The sequence below is a fragment of the Neolamprologus multifasciatus genome, chromosome 8 (genome assembly GCF_963576455.1).
Source record: "Neolamprologus multifasciatus chromosome 8, fNeoMul1.2, whole genome shotgun sequence".
Classification (NCBI taxonomy): Eukaryota; Metazoa; Chordata; class Actinopteri; order Cichliformes; family Cichlidae; genus Neolamprologus; species Neolamprologus multifasciatus.
The window spans coordinates 4,128,160-4,149,819 of NC_140446.1; the positions used below are offsets into that span (position 1 = coordinate 4,128,160).

The following is a 21,660-nucleotide window of genomic DNA, read 5'->3' on the forward strand; positions in this document are numbered from 1 at the left end:
TAACAGCAGTTTAGATAAATCTCATTAAGTGGAACATCAAACACTTAATAGAGTGATAGAAAGGCTTAATACAAGTGTAACTAACAAAATTGTAGCAGTTCAAAATAAAACAGCAAATGACTGAAAGAAACCTGATGTAACCCTACTTATGGTTTATTAGCAATCTACGATTGACAGGAGCCCAAAGGTATAAGCATCAGTAAGAAAGGACCACACCAGGGTCAACAGTGCACAGCTTGTTATATTTGACACACAGCAGCTGCAAATAAATGTACTTGAAACAATAAAATACAAAATAGTTCCCCCAAAATAACAAACTAAATAAAAGTGTGTGCATACAGCTTTCTCTGAGTCAAACGTATGAATGAATAATGTTGGATAACTGATGGATGTTTGGGGCCGTTCAGTTTGTTTAACTGTTGTCCTACTACACGCTTCAACGGGAACGAAGCTCTGGCTTCAATAAAACCTCAGCCAATCCTGTCAACTTTTGGGTTCCAGTTAACTGGAACTGTGGAGTCACTGCTCCTCGATGGAGGCTTGCTTCAGACTGCGTTCGTCTGTCCAGTCATCCTTTGACCAGATAAGAAGAAACCTGACGTTGAACAGGGTGAAATTCGGAACAACCAAAACAACTGCAGCAGACTCCGTTGCAACTCCTAGCGATTCGGCTTCGGTAACATTAGTTTGCCGAGCACATGGGATTGTATGAACAGGAATGAAAAGGCAACAAATTATCTGATTTGTCCACTTCTTCCTTTAACCCCAAAAAAAGAAATGACTAAATCGTTTACATCATACACCCAAAAATTACTTTCTACTGCTCTTTTTTTCTAGCTGGGCTACACCGGCATCATGACAACACAGATAAAAGATGGTGGCTAGCTTGGTTTGAGAGCCTGTTTAACCTCTAAAGGTTCAGCTTATTCTTCCACTGTCAGAGCTAACGCACAGAAAGACACAACCATTCAGTTAGAATCACCAGTTAACCTGTGAGAGATACACATATTGATGGGGTCGGGTTATGTTAAAAAGTATAAATTGTTATACTTTGTTCATTGGTTCAGAGGTACCCCACACTTCTTTTTTGTTTGCTTGTTTGTTCTGGTGTATTTTTCATTTGAACTGTTATTCTGCCAGAGTACTCATATTTACAAGATGGCATTGAATGCCCCATTGATGTGTCAGAAAAACTCTTTTGTACGTATGTTCCTTTAAGGGGTTTGGAGTCGTTCTTTTTCCACCGCAGCGAAGGGCTAGGAGTTGGAGAGGAGCTGCTGTAGGTTTTTGTTATTGATCTGATTGTGAAATAAAGCGTATGCAGTGAGAAAGCATCCCTGCCTTAAAGCTGCAACAAACCTATCCACAATAACTGCATGTCTGTACTGTTCGAGGATGGTGGAGTACCCTACACACAAAGTCAAACCCAGGACCTTGTTGCTGTGAGGCAACAGTAAAGTAGTTGTTCCAGCATTAAACTAACCTTTTCTGGTCCTAATTTAAAACAGTCAAGAAAGTAGGTTTAATTTTCCTACTAATCTCTCAGAAAGAATTCCCAAAATGTCAAGCTAAGGACACGGAATGCTTTAGGGTTAGATTCACTTTGACTAATGGGAGTGTGTAGGCCCAGTCACACAGGCCTACAAATATATCGAAACTCCGCCAACCTGCCGGCCACTAGGAAAAAAGCTGTAGTTGCCGGGGAGTCGCTGACCAGCCTGTAGGCCCGTGTGACTAAAACCTTATCAAAGAGATATCTCAGTCCAACTTCAGACGTACCTGAACACCAGATGCTGTTTTATCAAACAGCAGGAGGCAGTTGACTTGATGGAGATCTCAGGATTTTGTGCGGCAGCTGGAAAACGCCTTGGCGTGGAGTTCACTGTCAGCATGTATTCACGTTGTCAAACTAAACTTTGAGTTGTTGAGATTAGGTGTATTGTCCAGCTGGATTACATTTCCCTCCGGGGATGATGTGAAGGCTCGGTGTGAAGTACAGACCGCAGCACACTTCAAAATAAATAAGGTCAGATTTTCTGTGCTTGGCTGTATGTTGGATCACTGGCTTCGGGAGCACATCATTGCTTCCCACAAGTCAGGAAGTGGACAAGAGGAGAACACCGCAAGAAAAATGTAATTTATCAAGTAATCTGGAGCTGCGAGGGGAGAATTTCCTGCTGATGACAGTAAATTTCCCGCAGCGTGGAAATATTCCAGAAATTTGACTTAAACGTGTGACTCGTTGGCTCGTAGGGTCTGGACGCTCCTGTTAGTATCATTTAAAAGTGAGTGATGGCTGTTTTTTCTGCTTTATTAAGCTTTTATAAGTCGGTAAATCACAAGATCACTCCGTATTATCGTCAGCCAGAGTCCAGCTTTTTATTCATTCACAAAGAAACATTCAGATGGTGACAAGTCTTGGCTTGCTTCTGTGGATCACGGCACACAGACAACAATTGCTCCTGACAGAGCTTGGCAGTCACTGGTGCTGTGCTTTAAAAAAAAAGAAAAGGATTTCATATCCCAGCATGAAATCCCTGGAGTGATATTTTGTGGTTTGAATAGCAGAGAAAGATGAAAGGATCACCTGTCATTTTGTGGTTTTTTGCCTTACAGGTATACCGTTCCCGATAATCGTGGCGTGGGCCATCGGGAAGCTCTACTACGACAACGAGAAGTAAGCCTCTTTTCAAGATATTCAACAAGGAACTTTTTATTCTATGCGGGTAATAAAAGGACAAGGGCAAAGCGTTACATTAGGGAGATGAATGTCTATTAATAATCAGCCGTAATCACATTTGCATTGTACAATATTCTTAATTACACTCTAGCCCTGCCAGCATTTCATCGGGAGTGCTTGCTCTCTTTTCACACCTATTAGTGAGGTGAAAATTGATTCGGCGATTTAGAAACGGGCGCTGAATAATTGGAAAAGTCGGTTGATACGCTAGATTTCTCTAATTGTCACCAAATGCAATTAAAAGGCCAAAACCAGATTCTCCAAAGTCCTAAATCTGACTCCCCTGTGCTTCTGAGCTCTGCTGTGGTCCAGAAGCTATTAAAAACTGTGAGTGACATATTCCTTCATTACCACGAGCATACCCTGTAGTTTATTTTGATTCAGTCCCCCCACACAAACCATCCTGCTGCCAGAAATATAGAAATCGCTAGAGCAGTGAATCGGCTTTAATGGCCAAGTCTGATGACACATTCAAGAAATTTGGTTCCAGCTCCCATCAGCAGCAGAGAAAGTGTCTGCAGAGGGAAACGTACACAAAGATAAGTAAAAAGCATACGCAGCTGCATTAATGAGATTTTCCTGGCAGTGAGTTGCCTATCGAAACATTAAGACTGCACAGACAGCTCATTTAAACCGAGTAAAGTTTTATCCCACTGACCAGTGCGAGACCGTGGGTGTGATTGAACATTCAAATATTCACACCATTTCTATGTTTTACAGAAAGCAGTGTTTCCCTCAGAAGTGATATTTTGTTTCCAAGGACCTCGTTAGCTTGCTTGGCACCATGTTAGTGTTATTTAACACTTCCCAGTAAATGATGCAGTCAGGCTGAAGGTTGTTGACGTCTCCGGTCTAGCTGATGTCTTGAAACTGACTGTGAAGAATGAACGCAGACTTCAGAGGCACTCTTGATGAAACGAAAGACAAGCTGTTTATTGGATGATAGAAACTCCAACGTGAATCCAAAACTGAAACGAAACAAAGTCCGAGATACAAAGCAATAACATCCAGGCAGCACAGCACATTACAACGCAATGAGGTCTAAGTGAAAGACGAGGTACAGACGAACGCGCTGTGTGCTAATGAGGAGTGGAAACAGCTGGGGACCAAGAAACAGGTGAAGCTAATCAATGGTAACGAAAAGACAGAGGTCAAGAGACTACCGAGATAAAGCAGGAAGTGTTTTCACACAGAAGCACACGTAAACTTGACACAGAAAGATCCAAGACTAGAAAGGTTACAAAAAACTCGACAAGATTGCCTTAAATAGAAAACTAATGTAAAAACACTGAAACAGAGAAGTAAAGGCTGACGATACAGTTCAGGGTTACAGAGCTTGTTCACTTCTTACTGGGTTACAGCATCATGCTGCATAACTACTCACTACCAGAGATGGGCAGTAACGCGTTACTGTAATCCGATTACTTTTTTCAGGTAACAGTAAAGTAAGGGATTACTATTGCAAAAACGGTAATTAGATTACCGTTACTTTCCCGTAGGAACGCTGCGTTACTGCGTTACTAAAACTGTGATTTTTTTGCGAGAATGTCTCATGACAGTGACGTAAGCGAGTGCGACGTTCGTGACAACAGCTGTGTGCAGATCAACAATGGATCATATATCGAGTGCAGAGAGAGTATGAGCGTGCAGCGTTTAAAGCGTGGAAGTACTGACCTTACTTTGAGTTTGATTCCATAAAAAGTGACAAAAACATTAGTGTCCGTTGTGCGTGGGAAGAAAACTTCTTTTTACAGCGAAAAAAACCCTAAACTTCCGAGCAAGCACCGAGTAGCTACGACGTAATGGGAAACTCACAGAGAAACTCGCGGATTCTTCCACTGACCGCAGCACACCTGCACCAGGGTAAACCTCCGCCTGCTTTACAGGTGAAAATAGAGCAACAGGACTGCTAGTCTTTGACTTTATTTATTTTCTGCTGTGTTTTACTTGGATCTATTTGAAAGACTGAGTGTAAACACACAAAATATTTTATTTTATGTGCTGGAATGTGCAGAAAATAAGTTTAAATGTTAAACAAATTTCTTCCAGTCAGAGAATGTTGCAGATAATTAAATTTTTGCTTGATGCATAAAGTTAAAAGATTAAAACTAATAAAACAAGTTTTAAAAAGAGACTTTTCCATTTGATTACATTTTGTATGATGATTATGCAGAAAAAGTAGAATTGGGCTGAAAGATCTATCACTTTATCACCTATTCAGGTTGTAAATCGTGTTTTTAAAAAGTAACTAAGTAATTAATTACTTTTGAAAATAAGTAATCAGTAAAGTAACGGGATTACTTTTTGGGGAAGTAATCAGTAATTAGTAACTGATTACTTTTTTCAAGTAACTTGACCAACACTGCTCACTACTCAGAGAAGATACAACAAAGCATTTTGCACGGAGAGATTTGAAAACTTTTGGATTTCTCTGACAAACGTATAGAAGACTAAAGAATCTAGTCTGCAAGTTTCCTTGCAGAGAACCCAGAACTGGCCTTGATGCATTCATCGGAGTGTGAGTATTAGATAAACAGCACTTAGCTCTAGAAAAGAAGTGCTTGCGTGAATAAGACATGTTGCATAAAGCACTTTGAATACTCAAAAGTACTACACAATATAAGAACCAACCCTTTTACCTCAAGAATTACAGAAGAAGGCTAAAGTTATACTATCTATTATACTCCATGAAAAGATCTAAACAACACATAATTTAATGGAAGTCACCATTGTAATTCAAGTCTAACTCTAAGCCTTAAAAAGTCCTTTTGCAAGCTTTTCTTTCCTTCTTTTAGTTTGTTACTTGTGGTCTTATAGTTGTTAAACGCCATCGTGTGAGCGCTTACACTGCTTTGCAGTTTTTAGGTTGAGACTAACCTGCACAGTTTGAAGATATCCTCAGTATATCAACCTGCGTCATACAGTACAGGGCTCAGCTGAGCAACAAAACACACAATCCAAATAAGCAAAGCAACCAAAAAAAAGGACAACAAAAAAAAACCCGGGCCGCAAACAAAGACCTGAGAGCTGAAGGAGGGAGATACACGAGGCAGCAATCAGCTAAACAAACCCCGACAACACGGAAGCAAAATATGACACGTGAACGAATGAAACCGCTCCGTTAAAAGAAAACAACAAATCAAATGAAGGCTGGTGATATACACAGATACAAATCCATGTCGACGGCATGAGGAGAAAGGGAACAAATGCAAACAGGCTGCAGAGATGATGGAGAGCAAACACACAAAATTCAAAAGAAATACAGCAAGACGCTAAGTTAATCCATTCCTCCACAAACTGATTGAAATCCTCCAGAAAAAGATTACCATTGATTTAACTCTTAGGCCTAAATCATTCATTTGATGATGAAACACAATCCCTCAGATAGAGACAGGATTTTTCGTGGTAGGGGTGGGGGATACAGCTTTTATTTGTGTGTAAAATTGTGCTTTTCCTTTCTTGAATGCCACAAATTTGGAGAACTTTTATTTAAAACTCATTATCAGTGAGGACTCAGACATCAGAGGGTTAATTATCGAAACAGAGTCATTCTGTGGTTCTTTCATTTTTAAGGGGTCAGTTTCGTAATTCATCAATGAACGCAGACTTACTGGAGCCCCTGTTTACGCAGGAATATCAGTATATTAAGAGTAGAGACTGTACAAACAAGGGTGTGGCATAGGTAGTGGAAGAGTGCTGTTTGTGTTATTGCACAGATAAAAATAGTCCCCAACAAATGCTCGGTTTAATCCTGTTTGAGTACGATTTGATGAAAACCGCAGGGGCCAGCTGCCACCAGCTGCCTTATTCCTTCTTGATTCATTTCAAGAAAATTACATAAGATCCTTTCTTCTGTTCTCACGAGGCTGGCAGATGTTTTCATTTATATTAAGGCAGAAGCCCTTAAATGTTAGTTGTTTTAAAGGGTTAAAGTCCTGAGAGTATTTCCCACCTCTGGCTAAAATAATCTGGCTATAACTCATATTGTGGGTGAGTCACTGACTGGAAAACACATGTTTAAACCCCTTGAGCACACATTGGGAAATGAATGCCAACACATACCGAAGGGGAGGAGATGAGTGACAATATAAATGGACCTGCCCGTTAGAACAAACCATGACTGATTGCTTTTGCTGACATTTCAGGTGCTGGTTTGGGAAGCGCGCTGGCGTGTACACCGACTACATCTATCAAGGTCCCATGATTCTGGTTTTAGTGGTAAGAGTCTCTTTTTTTGCCCTTCAGTAGTAGCATGTGCTTCAGAACCTGCTCGACATCATTTGCAGGTACAATTAGTCCTCATTATGTCTTTGAAATGCCTGACAGGCATGAAAAGTTGGAGAGTTTAACACATATTTCAATGATAAATGAGCCGGCCCGACGCTAGTTCTGTCAAGATTAACGTTTAACTTGACAACCTCTGGGACTCATTTTGGACTTTAGGCATAAAAACATGAATAAAGTCCAAATATGTTCGGTCTTGAAGGAATTATCTCTCACACTGGGCTATTTCCACCCCCTGGGGTCGGTGCCTTTCATCACAAATCAGCTATTGCAAATCTGTCTTGTCACTTGAACTGAAAATATCTCTCATCTGCATCCAGTTTGCCGTCAAATAACAGCTGAGATTAATCTTCATTCTAAACTGTATGTCAGCTCCAAGAAAGACTTCTCCTTCAGCATTCGGATGTGTGTTTTTGTGACTCACCCTCGCCCTGCCAGCAGTCCCTTGTGATTCTGAGCCCTTCAGCGGGGCTCATGTGAAAGGTCCTCTAGATTTTACAGAATAGCTGGGGACTCGTGTGAGCTTTGCTCAGCCTTCGTCTGGACAACCATCTCCTGTCTGAGCATCCAAAATACTGTCCTCAGTCCCCTGGTGCAATGTAGATAAGTAGAATCGATCCAGTGCTGTGCTTAAATGTAAGAATTAGAGGAGCACGCTTTTTCTATTTTGTAATTTTACACAGAGGAACATGTTGCACTTTTACTCAGTTGTATATAGCATTTGTATTCTATTTTTATCTTATTGTATATTTTATTATATTTTATTCTACTGTATATAGTATTTTATTCTATTCTGTACAGTTGTGTACTCTATTTATTCTTATTGTATTCTAATTTTTGCTTCATAACTTTTGCACTGTCCACTTCCTGCTGTGACAAAACAAATTTCCCACGTGTGGGACTAATAAAGGTTATCTTATCTTACCTTTACAGATATATCCTAATATAAATGCATTGTTTTTCATCTACATGTATTGATATCATTTGAATATACAAAATATTAGAATAGAGATCGGATTCAAAAGACAGATCCAGCTCAAACTGGTTATCGGTACTTGTGTAGAAGATGAGAGAGGGAGTTTTGACTGGCCAAGTTAATCTCTGAAGTATCTAGTACTCTGAGTGATGGAAGGAAATTCTCTTACTTGGGATTATCTGGACATGAATAACAGGGGAGGTCCCAGGTCGACGGGCAGGTAAAAGAGAGGATCAGTGTATCCTTCGCACTTAATGTGTGCCCCGAATGTTCAAACAAAATCTGCACTCATTCCAGTCCTGAACCAAGCCAGCTTTCTTCTGATTGGCTGCCCCTCTGAAGCAAAACGTTTTAACAACACTTTGTTGGGGCGGGCAAACATGAGCCTTGGTCAGTGTTGGGTAGTAACGGAATACATGTGCCGGCGTTACGTATTTAAAATACCAAATATGAGTAACTGTATTCCGTTACAGTTACCATTTAAAAAGGTGGTATTCAGAATACAGTTACTTTGTTGAAATAAATGGATTACACGGCAGTCTTTTCCTGTTTCATATGTTAGGCTATGCTCTCTCTATTTTTGATCATTTCACTCCAGTGGAAACCCAAACAAAACACGCATTAAGAGGCTCTAATGCCTGTGTCTCAATCTCGCGGCCCATGTCGCCTCTATTGCGGCCCGCGTAAGGGTGTGACGAAATATTGCTTTGCTTTTTGTTTAGTAAAAATTATTGTTCAAAAAAGGATTTAATATGAAGGCAATAGGCAGAGTGTTACAGGCATGTATGAAGCATGTAAATATAATAATAACCACTGCAGCCAAGAAGAGTGCCTGACGAGCCCAGTTGTAAGTAAGCTATTAAGACTCGACTGTACGCTGTGTTCGTGTTCGGTTGCCATGGTTACAGGGTGACGCTCTCTCTCTCTGCGTGTTCCCTGGGTGAGAGAGCGCCTTTTTGTTGTTGTTGTGCTAAGCTAATAGGCAGAATGCTACAGGTATAGCTCTAAAGAATGTAGCATCATAGGCAGTGTAGTCCGTGCTGCAGGGAGAATGGACTGCCATACCCGTTATGTGTCTGTGAGCGAGGGAGGGAGGAAAAGGAAAAGTACGAGCTGTCATCGAGCAAAAACAGGAGCTGGAAGCATGTAAATATAATAATAACCACTGCAGCCAAGAAGAGAGCCTGACGAGCCCAGTTGTAAGTAAGCTATTAAGACTCGACTGTACACCGTGTTCGTGTTTTCCTCCAAAAACAATAAGTTCTGTTGGAGCAGCCTTTCAACGCCTCTCTCTGTCTCTCTCTAGCAAAGTTGACCCAGACAACAAAGTAAAGCTAGTTTTCAGCTACGAGCCTGACACAGAACCCACCGTATTAGCCAGAGGTCCCTTTACTACGGTTCAAAGCTGCGGACCTGTTTTATAAATGCGCGGAATCGTTTTCTATACGAGATCGCTGCAAAAAGTGCAGCCTTACCTAATGTCCACCTACTGTTACTCATTTATATTAAGATTTAAAAGTTGGTATTGGTGTCCTTCAGTAACAGTAATAAATCACAGAGCAATAGTACATTCATGTAGTTGTAAAAAGCATGATAATATATTAAGTAATCCAAAGTATTCAGAATACGTTACTCATTGAGTAACTTATTCGGAATACATGGGGCATGTAATCTGTAATCTGTAGTGGAATACATTTTAAAAGTAACCTTTACAACAAGCATTTAGTAGACTGAACATTTACTAATTAAAAAAACAACAGTTCACTTAAATATATATAAGTAAAAGTTAGCAGATCTTATGTACAAATGCAGATGTTTTAAAGGTTAAATCATTTTGCATCTATAACTCTTGAGAGTGTAGCGTTTAAAGATAAAACATAACACATATGAGCGAGAGTCAAGTTAAATAGAAGTACAGGCTTTAAGCATCATGTTGCCTTTACTGGGTTGTTTTTGGGCAGTGGGATTGTTTAGCGTTCCTTGCAGGATGCTGCAAGCCGGACGGAGATGGTTTGGGTCGTTTTTTGCCTATTTTTGGTGTCGAGTATTCTGAAACCTGAGCTATGAGCTCGCAGAGATGAGTCGTCCATTCTCAAACCTCCGTATTTGAAACGTAACATTTTGGCCCTGTTGGATTTGAAAGTGCACTTGAACAGGATATATGTGAGGTAATATTAGGAGAAGCAGAATAGGTCTTGTTTAACTGAAGGATCAGATTATTTCCTCCCCCTCTACAGTCCACGTCTTCACACACTGTCACTGTTTGATCACGTCTTTGCTCAGCTTTGACTTTTTTGTCCCTGCTGGCTCTCGACTGGTCGAGTGACCTCCCCACCCAACATCCAAAACAGCAAACCCTTATCGTCTCTTCTTTGAAAAAAAAAGGAAAAATCATCTCTTCAAGAGGCTCTTTACTGTGTTCGCTCCTGCTTGACTCGCCCCCGGAGCACATATCTGTCTGCTCTAATATCTCTCTGCTACTTTCCCTGAAATTTCTCCGGTCTTCCTTACAAAGGCATGTTCTTGCAGGCTTTTATCTCTGTGCACAGCACTTAATCCGACAGGGTCAACATGTGGTCACCAGGAAATTCGTGCTCTGTTCTCTGAGGGTGTTGCGTCGGCGGACTCTCCAGGCATCATCACCAGCGGCTCTTAATATCAGCAATAAAGTAATGTCCTGCCTTAATGAAGGAATCTGGGATGTTATTAAAAATTGCATGAGCTTAGACCAATAGAGTGCAGGGTCCCTGAGAGGCTGCCATACATCTGTTCGAGCCAAGGTCAGGTCAAACCGGCCCTGGAAAGTATTCCTATGTCTATTTTTACTCCCGTGTGACATATTTCACACTTATTTCACGAGCTATTGATTTTGCCATTCGTCACACAGTGGAAAAATAATCTCAAGAAGCACTTTAGATACACAAAGAACATTTTTAAGCAAGATTAAAGGAGAATGCAGGCATTATGTTAGATTTCTCTCTGTGCCAGTAAAGCCTCCTGTTTAACTAAAGCCTTAAACAGCTTAGTGCCTTATCGACATAGAGCTCCTTGTTGTACAGAAGCTGTTAACGTTGACTGACGTGTACTTCAACGCCATCAACACGCACACTCTGTTTATTTTGAGTCATCTCCATCCTGCTGCCATAAAGGGTGGAAGAAGAAATCATTTTACTTGTGTGTAAAAGCAGCAGAAGCCCCGTATTGAAACACTAAAACTATCATCAGCTAAAAGTGATTAAAATCTAAAAAATAACTGTCAGTGTGTTTTAACGTTTAGCATTTCACAGCTGTGATGGATGGAGTTTAATTAGTATGTAGTTAGTGGGTACATTATGTAGCCGTATCATGTGTTAATGATAAAGGTCTACATCAGCGGTCTCCAACCTTTTTGCGCCACGGACCGGTTTATGCCCGACAATATTTTCACGGACCGGCCTTTAAGGTGTCGTGGATAAATGCAACAAAATAAAACTAGTACCGGTACCGAAAAAAAGAAGATTTATTCATAACACACGTGAAAAGACCCAGGAAAACGGAGTAAATGATAAAAACGATAACAAAATAACCCTGAAAACTGATAAAAACCCTGAAAACTATACATTTCACACCTGAGCCTCAACTCTTGCGGCCCGGTACCAAACAACTCACGGACCGGTACCGGTCCGAGGCCCGGGGGTTGGGGACCGCTGGTCTACATCACCCAAAAAGACTCCAGCTTCCCACATGATCTTGAAGTGGATAAGCAGAAGAGGATGGATGGATGGATGACCCCAACCGGTCGCAGCAGATGGCCCCGCCCCTCCCTGAGCCTGGTTCTGCCGGAGGTTTCTTCCTGTTAAAAGGGAGTTTTTCCTTCCCACTGTCGCCAAAGTGCTGCTCATAGGGGGTCATATGATTGTTGGGTTTTTCTCTGTATCTATGAAGCGCCTTGAGGCGACTTTTGTTGTGATTTGGCGCTATATAAATAAAATTGAATTGAAATTGAATTGGATTGGATGGATGGATGGATGATAAGGAGATATTAAATAATAAGGAGATCTGGGAATCTGGGAGAAGTCTGATCTGCCAAAGGCGGCCGTTGACCTGTGTCCGTGCATAGTATGTTTTTCAGGAGGGAAAAACCTTTTTAAACCTTGTTTTGGTGCAAAGACGAACTTCTGAAACGCTTTTTATTGGCTCTTATTGGTGATTCTTTGCTTTCGTGTCATAATCCGAGCGTTTTCTTGAGTTAAGCGTTGGATCCTTTAATATTTCTCTGTTTGGGTTTGTACAGGATTTAGTTTTATTGCTTTTCTAGAACCTCTAAGTTTCTGATTATTGTGAGGGTGAGGTTTGATTCATGTTCTGTTTCCATTATCATTGTAGTAATTTTACACTTTAGTTCCTGTTTTATTATGTGAGTTTTCAGTGCGTAGTGCTGACTGTTATACTGTTCAAGGGTTAGTTTGTGCAGCTTTGTGTGCAGTCGGTTATTCGATGCCACTCGTGGTTATATAATAAACTCACTTTTGGACATTATTGACGTGAACTTCTCCTCAGCTTTTAAAACTCATCTTTTATTGCATTTTTTTGTCACCTGCATTCTGTATTTGGGTCCAACAATCCACATCCTTACAACAGCCCGGTGATCTTTAAAGCTAAACATATGCCCCTTTACCCCATTCACTTAGACGGGGACGTCAAAATATTTGTTTTTCTTCTAGAAGCACTTTGTCATCATCGGTGCTTGATATTCAGTAGCTGAAAGGAAAGTACTAGTGAAGGTGCATCACAAAATGTACCAAAGTACATGACCTCAAGTATATGCAAGTACATTTGCAACTGGACATATTAATCTGTGTTAATGCACTGCCCTGCCCAGCTACCATTCTTTCACTGGCACTCAGTGTTTGTGTATAACTTTTAAATGTAAAACGTAACAAACTGCAATATTTAATCAGGAATTGAAAACTGGCCTAAAGTCCACAAACGGCATGTCGTGTCACGCTGGTGTCTGCGCATTTTAAAGCTTCAACTTCAGACCTTGCTCGGATGAGATGTTAGCATTAGCAGAGCTTGGTTATTAAGCTGTATTCATAAACTGCACAGGTAATGACACAGGTACAGACTTGTGATCATAACTGCCACATTATTGGACAGATAACTGATTATGGTACTACAAACTGGGAATGGGCCTCATTAAGCAGCTAGCACATCTAATACCCGTCTCCACATCCTTTTGGTAAACCCCACATCAATCTAGATATTTAAGCTTCTTTAGCATGCATGTGGCTGTTGCTGCTTCTGCAAGACGCTTTGCAACCCACGTTCAATCAGGTCCCTCCTCTTCACACCATGCCTGACTGCATCAGTCTCATCGATGTCATTGTTGCCTGCTCTGTACCACCGCTGTCCCTGCCTTGGGCCTTCCACACATGTTTGTGGAACGTGATCCTTGCAGCACAGCCGGATATAAATTACCGCAGATGGAAAAGCAATCATATTTTGACTCTACTGATCTTGACAGAAATACAGTCAAGTGGTCCAGTTGAGTGACCCCAATTAACTGAGGTGAAGCCTAGCAGGCGAAGCCAGGCTGTAAACATGTTTATTTCTGCAGTAAAGTTGGGCATTTTAATACACAAGTCTATGGGGACCGACTTGCTCTTGGAGCCAGCCTCAAATGGCCATTTGTCAGCCCCAGAGTTGGCAGTTTGAGCAGCATGCCGAAGCACAAGTGAAATGCAACAGCACGTACTGTATGTTTTGAAGGAAACGTGATTTGCATGTGGGACATATTCTCTGTCACTGCACTGGCTTTTACTGGATCATCTTTGTGTTTTCCCCATCTCTGCAAAACAACAATTCACCACAAAAATGTCTTATAATCTTATAGGTGAGTCCTGTGTTTGCTTTGCAAAGAACAGCTCACGTTCCTTTGGTTCACCTTTTTTTTTACTTTATTACCTTTGTGGTTTTTTCAATCTATATTAATGCAACACTTCTGTAGTCCTGACTCTATCTACTGCACAACAAGTATGCCCTGGGTGCTAATGAAGAAACCTTGAACCTCAGTGAGCAGTAGTCAATAATGTCAGAAAGTGAGGTTTAAGATCATTTTAAAAGCCATTTAAAGGAAAACGAAAGGTGAAAGGGGTTAAGCAATACGAAGAGCGCATCAATGAGGAGTAGATGGAAACAAAATAACCTTTCTCTGACACGCACTGTAAAGCCTTCATAAAGAGGTTCACATTGATTTACAGTACCTTTATTTATTTCAGATGAGATTAGTCCATATCATTAAAAAAAGAAAAACATTAAGGATGAAACTATCACAAAATATACAGACACTTGTTTCAGTATTTACCCACCAGACACCATATACTAGAGGTGGGAATCACCATACAACTCACGATACAATATTATCACAATACTTAACGCACGATACGATATTATTGCGAATTTTTAAAAAATATTTTGCGATATTCAGATTCTGTACATAAAGGTAAACTTTATCAATATTCATTTTCTCTAATATCAAAGTCTCACACTCAGTCTTTCTCTCATTTCAGTTTGATTGTTGACAAACTGAACGGTTTGTATTACAGTCTAGTCCAACTTAACTGAACAACCATCTGGTACAATTATAGCTATTCTGAACTATGCAGTTTATGAAAACTATGCAGCCCCTTCAGCAACTGAAGAATTTGAAAGTAAATTAAAACAAAATATAATTTTACATTAAATAAAAAAGTTTTAAACTTAATTAAAATAAAACAAGTAAAGCAAGTAAAGTAAATAAGTAAACTGTCATGTTTATTGCTGCCATAAAAAAGTTAAACACATTTGGACAGTGAAGGAATGTCAGGATTCTTGCTCAGAAAAAGGATCAACATGCTCTGAAGTCAGAGCACAAAAACCTTTTTTGTAACAAAATATCGATTTCTGTTGTCCCTGTATCCATACATTATTAGCAAACAAAATATCACCATACTACACAGTATCCATTTTTTCTCCCACCCCTACCATATACCCAGTCAGAAAAAGGTTCAGATACCAACCTTCAGATAAAATTTCCTACATAATCAGCACCAAGCTTACTTTGTTTGATTTCTCCACAGATCAATTTCATTTTCCTCTTCAACATCGTACGAATCCTGATGACCAAACTGCGAGCCTCTACGACATCGGAGACAATCCAGTACAGGTGAACTGAACGTTACCTGCTGTGTTTTTAATACCACTTGCTTTTGCTTCTACCTGTTACAGAAAATGTGTTCCTTGGCAAGTCTGCCAACTATATTAGCCAGTTTTAGAGACACATTAGGAAGTTGGAAGTTTGAAGACTTAATTTGCAGGTTTTCTATTCAGGAAATCTTCTTTCATGTCCTTTTGGATCATCTGTGTCTCTTTCCTTTGCTTTCTTTTATTTGCTGATTTGTTTGATTTTTTTTTCACTTGTTTTCACTTTCACTGTGACAAGACTTGGAAAAAAACAACTAAAAATAATGTGATTATGTTTGGTTTGGTTTTGCCACTAAAACTGACTTGGTTAGGTTTGGTGCAAAAGCCTAAATATTTAGCCACTAAAAATCTGGTTGGTTTAATGTACTAAATAGTATTTTGTCAGGTTTAGACAGCAAAAAGTGGGTAAGGCTAGGTTTGAGTGGATGGTTTGGGTTAAACATGCCCCTTCACAATAAAACCCTGAATGTCTAGTTGAGACTGACTTATTCTTCTCAGTAATCCCACTGGACAGTAAAGGACACCTTGTGTGTAAATGAGCTATTGTGAAAAAGCCACGAACTGAATGTGCTCTGCTGCACCTGAAGCATAGAGACCCTGGATCTTAGTCGCGATTTACACTTAAGCCTCAGTCAGGTAAAAGGATCCATAAAGAGCCTTTAACACACAGTGAGCTGAGCCTGTCCGTCATGGTTGTCTGATCTGGGGTTTCTCCGCCTGCAGGAAAGCCGTGAAGGCCACGCTCGTCCTCCTCCCCCTCCTGGGAATCACCTATATGCTGTTTTTTGTCAACCCAGGAGAAGATGAGATCTCTCAAATCGTCTTCATCTACTTCAACTCCTTCTTGGAATCCTTCCAGGTAATTTGTTTAAACAGTGGAGCCTTTCAGAGACAACCGGAGTATAATGACATTTGTGTGGGTGGATTTCTTTTGGGAGGGGGGATAAAGACTCAGTAATTGTAATGATGGGACTGGGAAATGATTAAATGAATGTGTGTGATAAGCTGCTGTGTATATGTGATTAATCCAGCATCACAGCGCTGATGTTTTGTCCTCTCTTTATCTCTCCCTTCCTCTCACACAGGGCTTCTTTGTGTCAGTATTTTACTGCTTCCTAAACAGCGAGGTAAGCAGAATCACACCGTCTTATTGATTTAACGTTTTAAAGCCCCCACCCCCTTTTGCTTTAGACACTTATTTATATCTCGCCGTCTTCAGGCGGCTCCACTCGCCGTTTCGGTGGCTGCATGTTTCTGTGCGTGTTTTTTTGCAGGGAGCAGAGCGATAAAGCTCGAAGCACTTATATTCAGGGCACAATTAAGACTTGTCATGTGCCGACATAAGTGACATCACTCGCTACAGTTTATGACAGTGTCAGCCCTAATTTGGTTTCATGGCGAAATCAGGGGTGAAACCCTCTGAAAATAGAACTCCAGTATTAATATGCAAGCACGGGGGAATGCTTGAATGTTTGATACGCTCATTTTTTAATATTAATATTAGTCAGAGTTTTAGCATTTTTATTGGTATCTGCTCCATAGAAAAAAATCACATTTAACGCATTTAAGTCTTTGCACATTTTAAGCAGTAAGTAGTAACAAATGTATGAAGTGTTCCTTCCTTTCTACAAGAACAGTCCTCATTGCCTCTTTGCACCATCTGCAGATGTTTCCTCGCGGCTTACGAGCGTGCTGGCAGTTGCTTCTCTGTTTCTTTTACACGGTACAAGCAGAATAAAATAGATAGCAGAAGTGAAACAGATGCTGCAGCTGAGGCCGGTGAGCTTTAGGCTGATGCAGATCTGTCAAATCAAGAAAGACTATATTTAGAGTGTGCAGCCCTGCTAGCAGCTATGTGGTGCTTTGCAGATCAGCACAGTGGTGCCTTACTGCTAACACCAGCATGCTAACCTGCTGATGTTCACTGTTTATTTCAGTGCATGAGCGTTAAACACAAAGTCCAGCTGTGGGTTGATGTTTTGAAGGTGAGCTGATGATGAAACTGGCTTAAAGAGGCGCTGGATGATTCCTATGGGAATAAAGAACATCTGTACAGATTAGCTGCATTGACTGTAATAGATCTAAATACTGTTTCTAAATAAATAAAAAAGGTCAAAACCGGTTGCTGTATATTAGTTCTGACAGATGCTGACCTTGTTTTCATTTACAAAAGAGGTTCTGCAGCAAATATCCATCAGATCACTGCAATGAAGAAATCTTTGTCTTTACTAAATGGGTGTAAATAGATGGCTACACCACGTTCACTCCACACACAGTATTACTGGACCTTGTTTGGTAGATTACAAACATGTCTGGGGTGTTTTTTTTGCTGAAAAACATCAGCAGCTCATGCGCTGCACGACTCCGACTGTACCTATTTATTGCATCATGACAGCTGTAACGTTTCAAGCACACCTGCACTCGATCGGACGAACTTTCTTGTGTGCACTGTCACAAGCATCGCCCCCCGTGCCCCGATGTCAGCGTTATAAATCCATGGTGTGGCTGAATTACTGTCAGGATCAGTTAGCTCAGCAAGTAAAAGACTCGTGAGAGAGGCTGACAGTTTAAGTTGCTCGTGTGGGGTTTTGTTCTCGACTTTCTTCATCTAAAGTCCAACATGGACATCAGGCAAAGTTCAAGGAGCAGAAAACGAGGCTTCACGCCCAAACTTGGCAGATCTACTGCATGTTTTAGAGCTAATGTGACTGCTGGACGACCTCAGTGGGTTTTTGGTAGCATGTAATATGTGATAGTATTTTGGCAGCTACATGAAGCTGAGTTTTGCAGAGGGAGAGAGATGTTGGGTGGAAAACTGTAGATATTACCTGAAACACATTTTTAGATTGAACCACTGGCAGTTTCTCTGTCTTGTCTGAAAAACAGAATCAGAGATATTGTAGGCTTGTTTGTTTGTTTGTTTGTTTGTTTTATTTTATTGCCTAGAATAAAACAGAGCAGACGAAGCATTCTCAGTCGAGCTTCAAGGATCCCGATCGCTTTCTCAGCCGACTGGTCTTTGGGGAAGACGGCTGATGAGAAGTGTTGTTTAATTAATTTCTTTTTTTAAACAGGCTTTGGTAATTCTATTCTATGCATGTGGAGTAGAAACCCATTTTGTAACCAATTTAGTTTTCAATCAGATGTTGCTTTAAAAAATTAAACCTGGCATTTTGTTTCTTTATTGGAATGCTAGAGTAACTGGGCGATAACAACAATGTGTGCAGTTCAAAATTTAAAAGCAAATAGTAAGAAGAGAGCTGCCCAAAAAATGAGTATTAAAGTATTGAAATCTTTAGGTACACTCAAAGCAGTTTGTGGCACAACCTCTTCCTCTTCTTTATGAGAGAGAGGATAGCTAGCGTTGCATTATTAGCTTTTGATTTTGCCTTTGTGTCCTCAGCCCAACTTGAAACTGAATATGCTGAACAATTTTAAGCCACTTCATTCTGTTTTTGTCCTCACTGTGAGCAGATCACCTTAAATTACCAACACTGAGAGGCATTAATAAATTGGTGGCTGTGGCTCAGGTGGCAGAGCACTTGTTGTTTGATTGCAGGTTGAGTGATTTAATTCCTGGCCTTGGACTCAGTAGATGGCTTTAGGCCGTTCACTTCTGTAATCAATATGGAGCTACGGTTAATTGAAAAGCCAACTGTAGTCTCTTCTGTCAGAGAATGCAGCTTTTAGCAACTCAGATTTTCTCTGGTTTTGTTGTAAATTTCCGTGTTTGCTTATTGAAGCAAAAGGTTGAACACTTCAGACTTTTTTTCTGGCATTTTGTGAACTAAATGATCGTTTATTAAGAAAGCAAGAGAAAAAAAATGACAGGTTAATGAAAAAAATATTCGCAGCTCCTGTAATATGAAAAGTGAAATGTCACGGGCTGCGATGGCAGACCGTGGAGTTGCAAATCCCGGCACTGTGGTCCCGTGGCGATTCTCCCTGAATCCCACACAGTGCAGATGTTCGTGAAAGGTGAAACAGTGGCGACTCCAAAACACACTCCGCTCCAGATTCCTGGTGACACAAACACATACAGGTTAGCAGGGAATCTACGTTCTCGAAGGTTTATACCAAGTCCACGGCTGTACTGACGAGTTCTGACTCAAGGATCCAGCGTCGGCCTCAGCTCAGCTACAGTCTTAAATGCCGCTCCCTTGACGAGCGTAATCTGCTGCAGCTGGCAGAGGACGACGAGCGGCAGGTGTGGCGGTCTCTAGAGCAGAAACACTTCCAGGTTCGCAGTCTCCTCAGCACACCAAAACCTCCGGAAGCTCACATGGAGAAACATGGAGAAAAAGGAGAGAAAACCAAAACACCACACGGAAAATATAAACATAAACATACACTAAAATACATGAGCCCTGGGTCATGACAGTGTGGGTGTAATTTTTATCAGATTTGACTGATAGCTTTCACAGCAAAGACCATCATCACAATGTGACTGGTGCCCCAAAATGACAGGAAGTCCACACCCATTAGTTTAGCTTAGACTCCACATTATGAAGCCTCAGTGTTAGCACTCTGGGGGTTTTTGGAGACAGAAGTGACCATATTTGCATCCTGAAACTGTATGGCTGTGACACTGACACACAGACTAAATATTTCAGTTTCACTCACCAAAACTGAAGCCCAGACTTCTTGGGCTATATTTATCACACATCAAGCCGGATCATTTCTTGCTTTTATGCTCCACAAGGCAACAAAAGCACAAACCCGATGGAGAGGTCGAGTTCAGTGATGCAGATTAGACACATGACAGCCTATGGACCTTTGATGAACACACATATGGCTTATGAATGCTATTTAAGTTTGCTGTGGCTTGTTTCCGCCGAATGTTTGGTTACTAGCGTAACTGCGGTTCTCTGAAAACTAAGAGACTGCAGTTTGAAAGAGAACTCCCAAAACACCCAAAACTCAGCAAATACATCACGTGCCACCTTTTCATGTAAATAAGGTCACTTGGAAAAAATAATAATGCCAGTGTCAGCATTCAAAACCAATGGGTGATGTCATGGTGGCTATGCCCACTGTGCCATGCTTGCCCACTTTAAGCTCTAAAGTTGTTTTAATTAAGGAAGAAACTATCCAAAGAGGCCAAAGTGTATTTTTGTATGAGACTGTAATCATGTTTTTTTTTCTGTTGTAAACATTTTTACATGGCAATCAATGGGGACTGATTCATTTGAAGACAGCCTCAAGTGGCCGCTAGAGGAACTGCAGTTTTGGCTTTATTTTTTCAGCCCGGAGTTTGTAGTTTAAAAAGCCTACTCCTGCTTCCAAAATAGCAAAGAAATTTAGAAAATCTCATAAAATTTGTGTTCATGTTGAATTTCATCCTTCACAGCAGGAAGCCACCTGAGAAATGGCTAATGATTTTAGCTCGAGAGGGGCAGTTTGGTACGTCACAGTGTTTAGATGAACTGTTCTATTATGCTCTCCAAAGTCTCAATCAATACCTTTATTGCTGAAGAGACCATAGCCGTGCCACCTGAGCCACAAACTAGGCATAAAGGTAAACCTGCAGGATCATAACCTGATTTAGCTTCAGAGCCCGGCGTCATTTGACAGAACAATCATTACCTAACGAGTTATTCTTCGACTCGCTTGTAGATGTAATATCAGCTGACTGCTTGCCCTTTGGTACCGTCCCACACTGTGATAGCCGACTGAATGATGAACGACTGTCTCATCGCGAACAGTGTTGTAGCTGCAATGAGGAGCTTAACCAGCATGCGCAGCCTACAGAGGGTATTGATTTAGTGTTTTGTTACAGGCTGAGGGTAGCAGGAAAAGCAGGGGGAAAATGAAAGAGATGAACAAAGGATACCCACAGTCACATACAGGAGAAACGGAAAACATTCGGAGCAAAAACATCTGTAGAGGATTAAATTATCCTACTTTGGGCCTCGTGACCCGAGTGGAACACAACGGTGGTCAGTTATCTGACAGTCTGCCCTGTAAAGTCTAAAGTTGTACGTTAAAGTTATGATCTGTGGTTCACATTTTAGATTAGCGAAAGATAAGAATTGTGATTATGGAGGTGGACAGAAATGGGACACATGGGGCGATTGATTTTTGGATTGATTGATTGATGGTCCCGTTTTAATCATCGTTAAAATAATTTATAGCCAGTTGTCACCGTATAGTATATGAAACATATGAGCTGAGGGCCATAAATGTGACTGTACAGTGCAGAGACTGATATATGTATATGCACAGTACTGTCAAACAGTTTTTGTAATATTTTGGGAAAACATGAAATGTGTGTAGCAATGACACATATATAAACATACATGGAAACACATGCCTATAGATGCCTGTATTAGGCAAAAAAAGTTTTATTATTCCAGCCCTGCGAGAGACTGTGCAGGGCGTACCCCGCCTCCCGCCCTAAGTCAGCTCATTTCTTTAAGTAGTCTTCAGAAATGGT

General features: G+C 40.8%; 1 protein-coding gene across 2 annotated transcripts in view; it reads left to right on the forward strand.

Annotated features, from left to right (window-relative positions):
- The window catches only part of LOC146512238 (corticotropin-releasing factor receptor 1), a 124,660-nt gene that overhangs the window by 91,340 nt on the left and 11,660 nt on the right, over nt 1-21,660 (forward strand). For both annotated transcript variants that reach the window (XM_085171236.1, XM_085171237.1), the window contains 5 exons: nt 2,617-2,677; nt 6,886-6,958; nt 15,101-15,186; nt 15,948-16,083; nt 16,310-16,351. In XM_085171236.1, the coding sequence (XP_085027362.1) occupies nt 2,617-2,677; nt 6,886-6,958; nt 15,101-15,186; nt 15,948-16,083; nt 16,310-16,351 (398 nt within the window). The remainder of the gene's footprint in view (nt 1-2,616; nt 2,678-6,885; nt 6,959-15,100; nt 15,187-15,947; nt 16,084-16,309; nt 16,352-21,660) is intronic.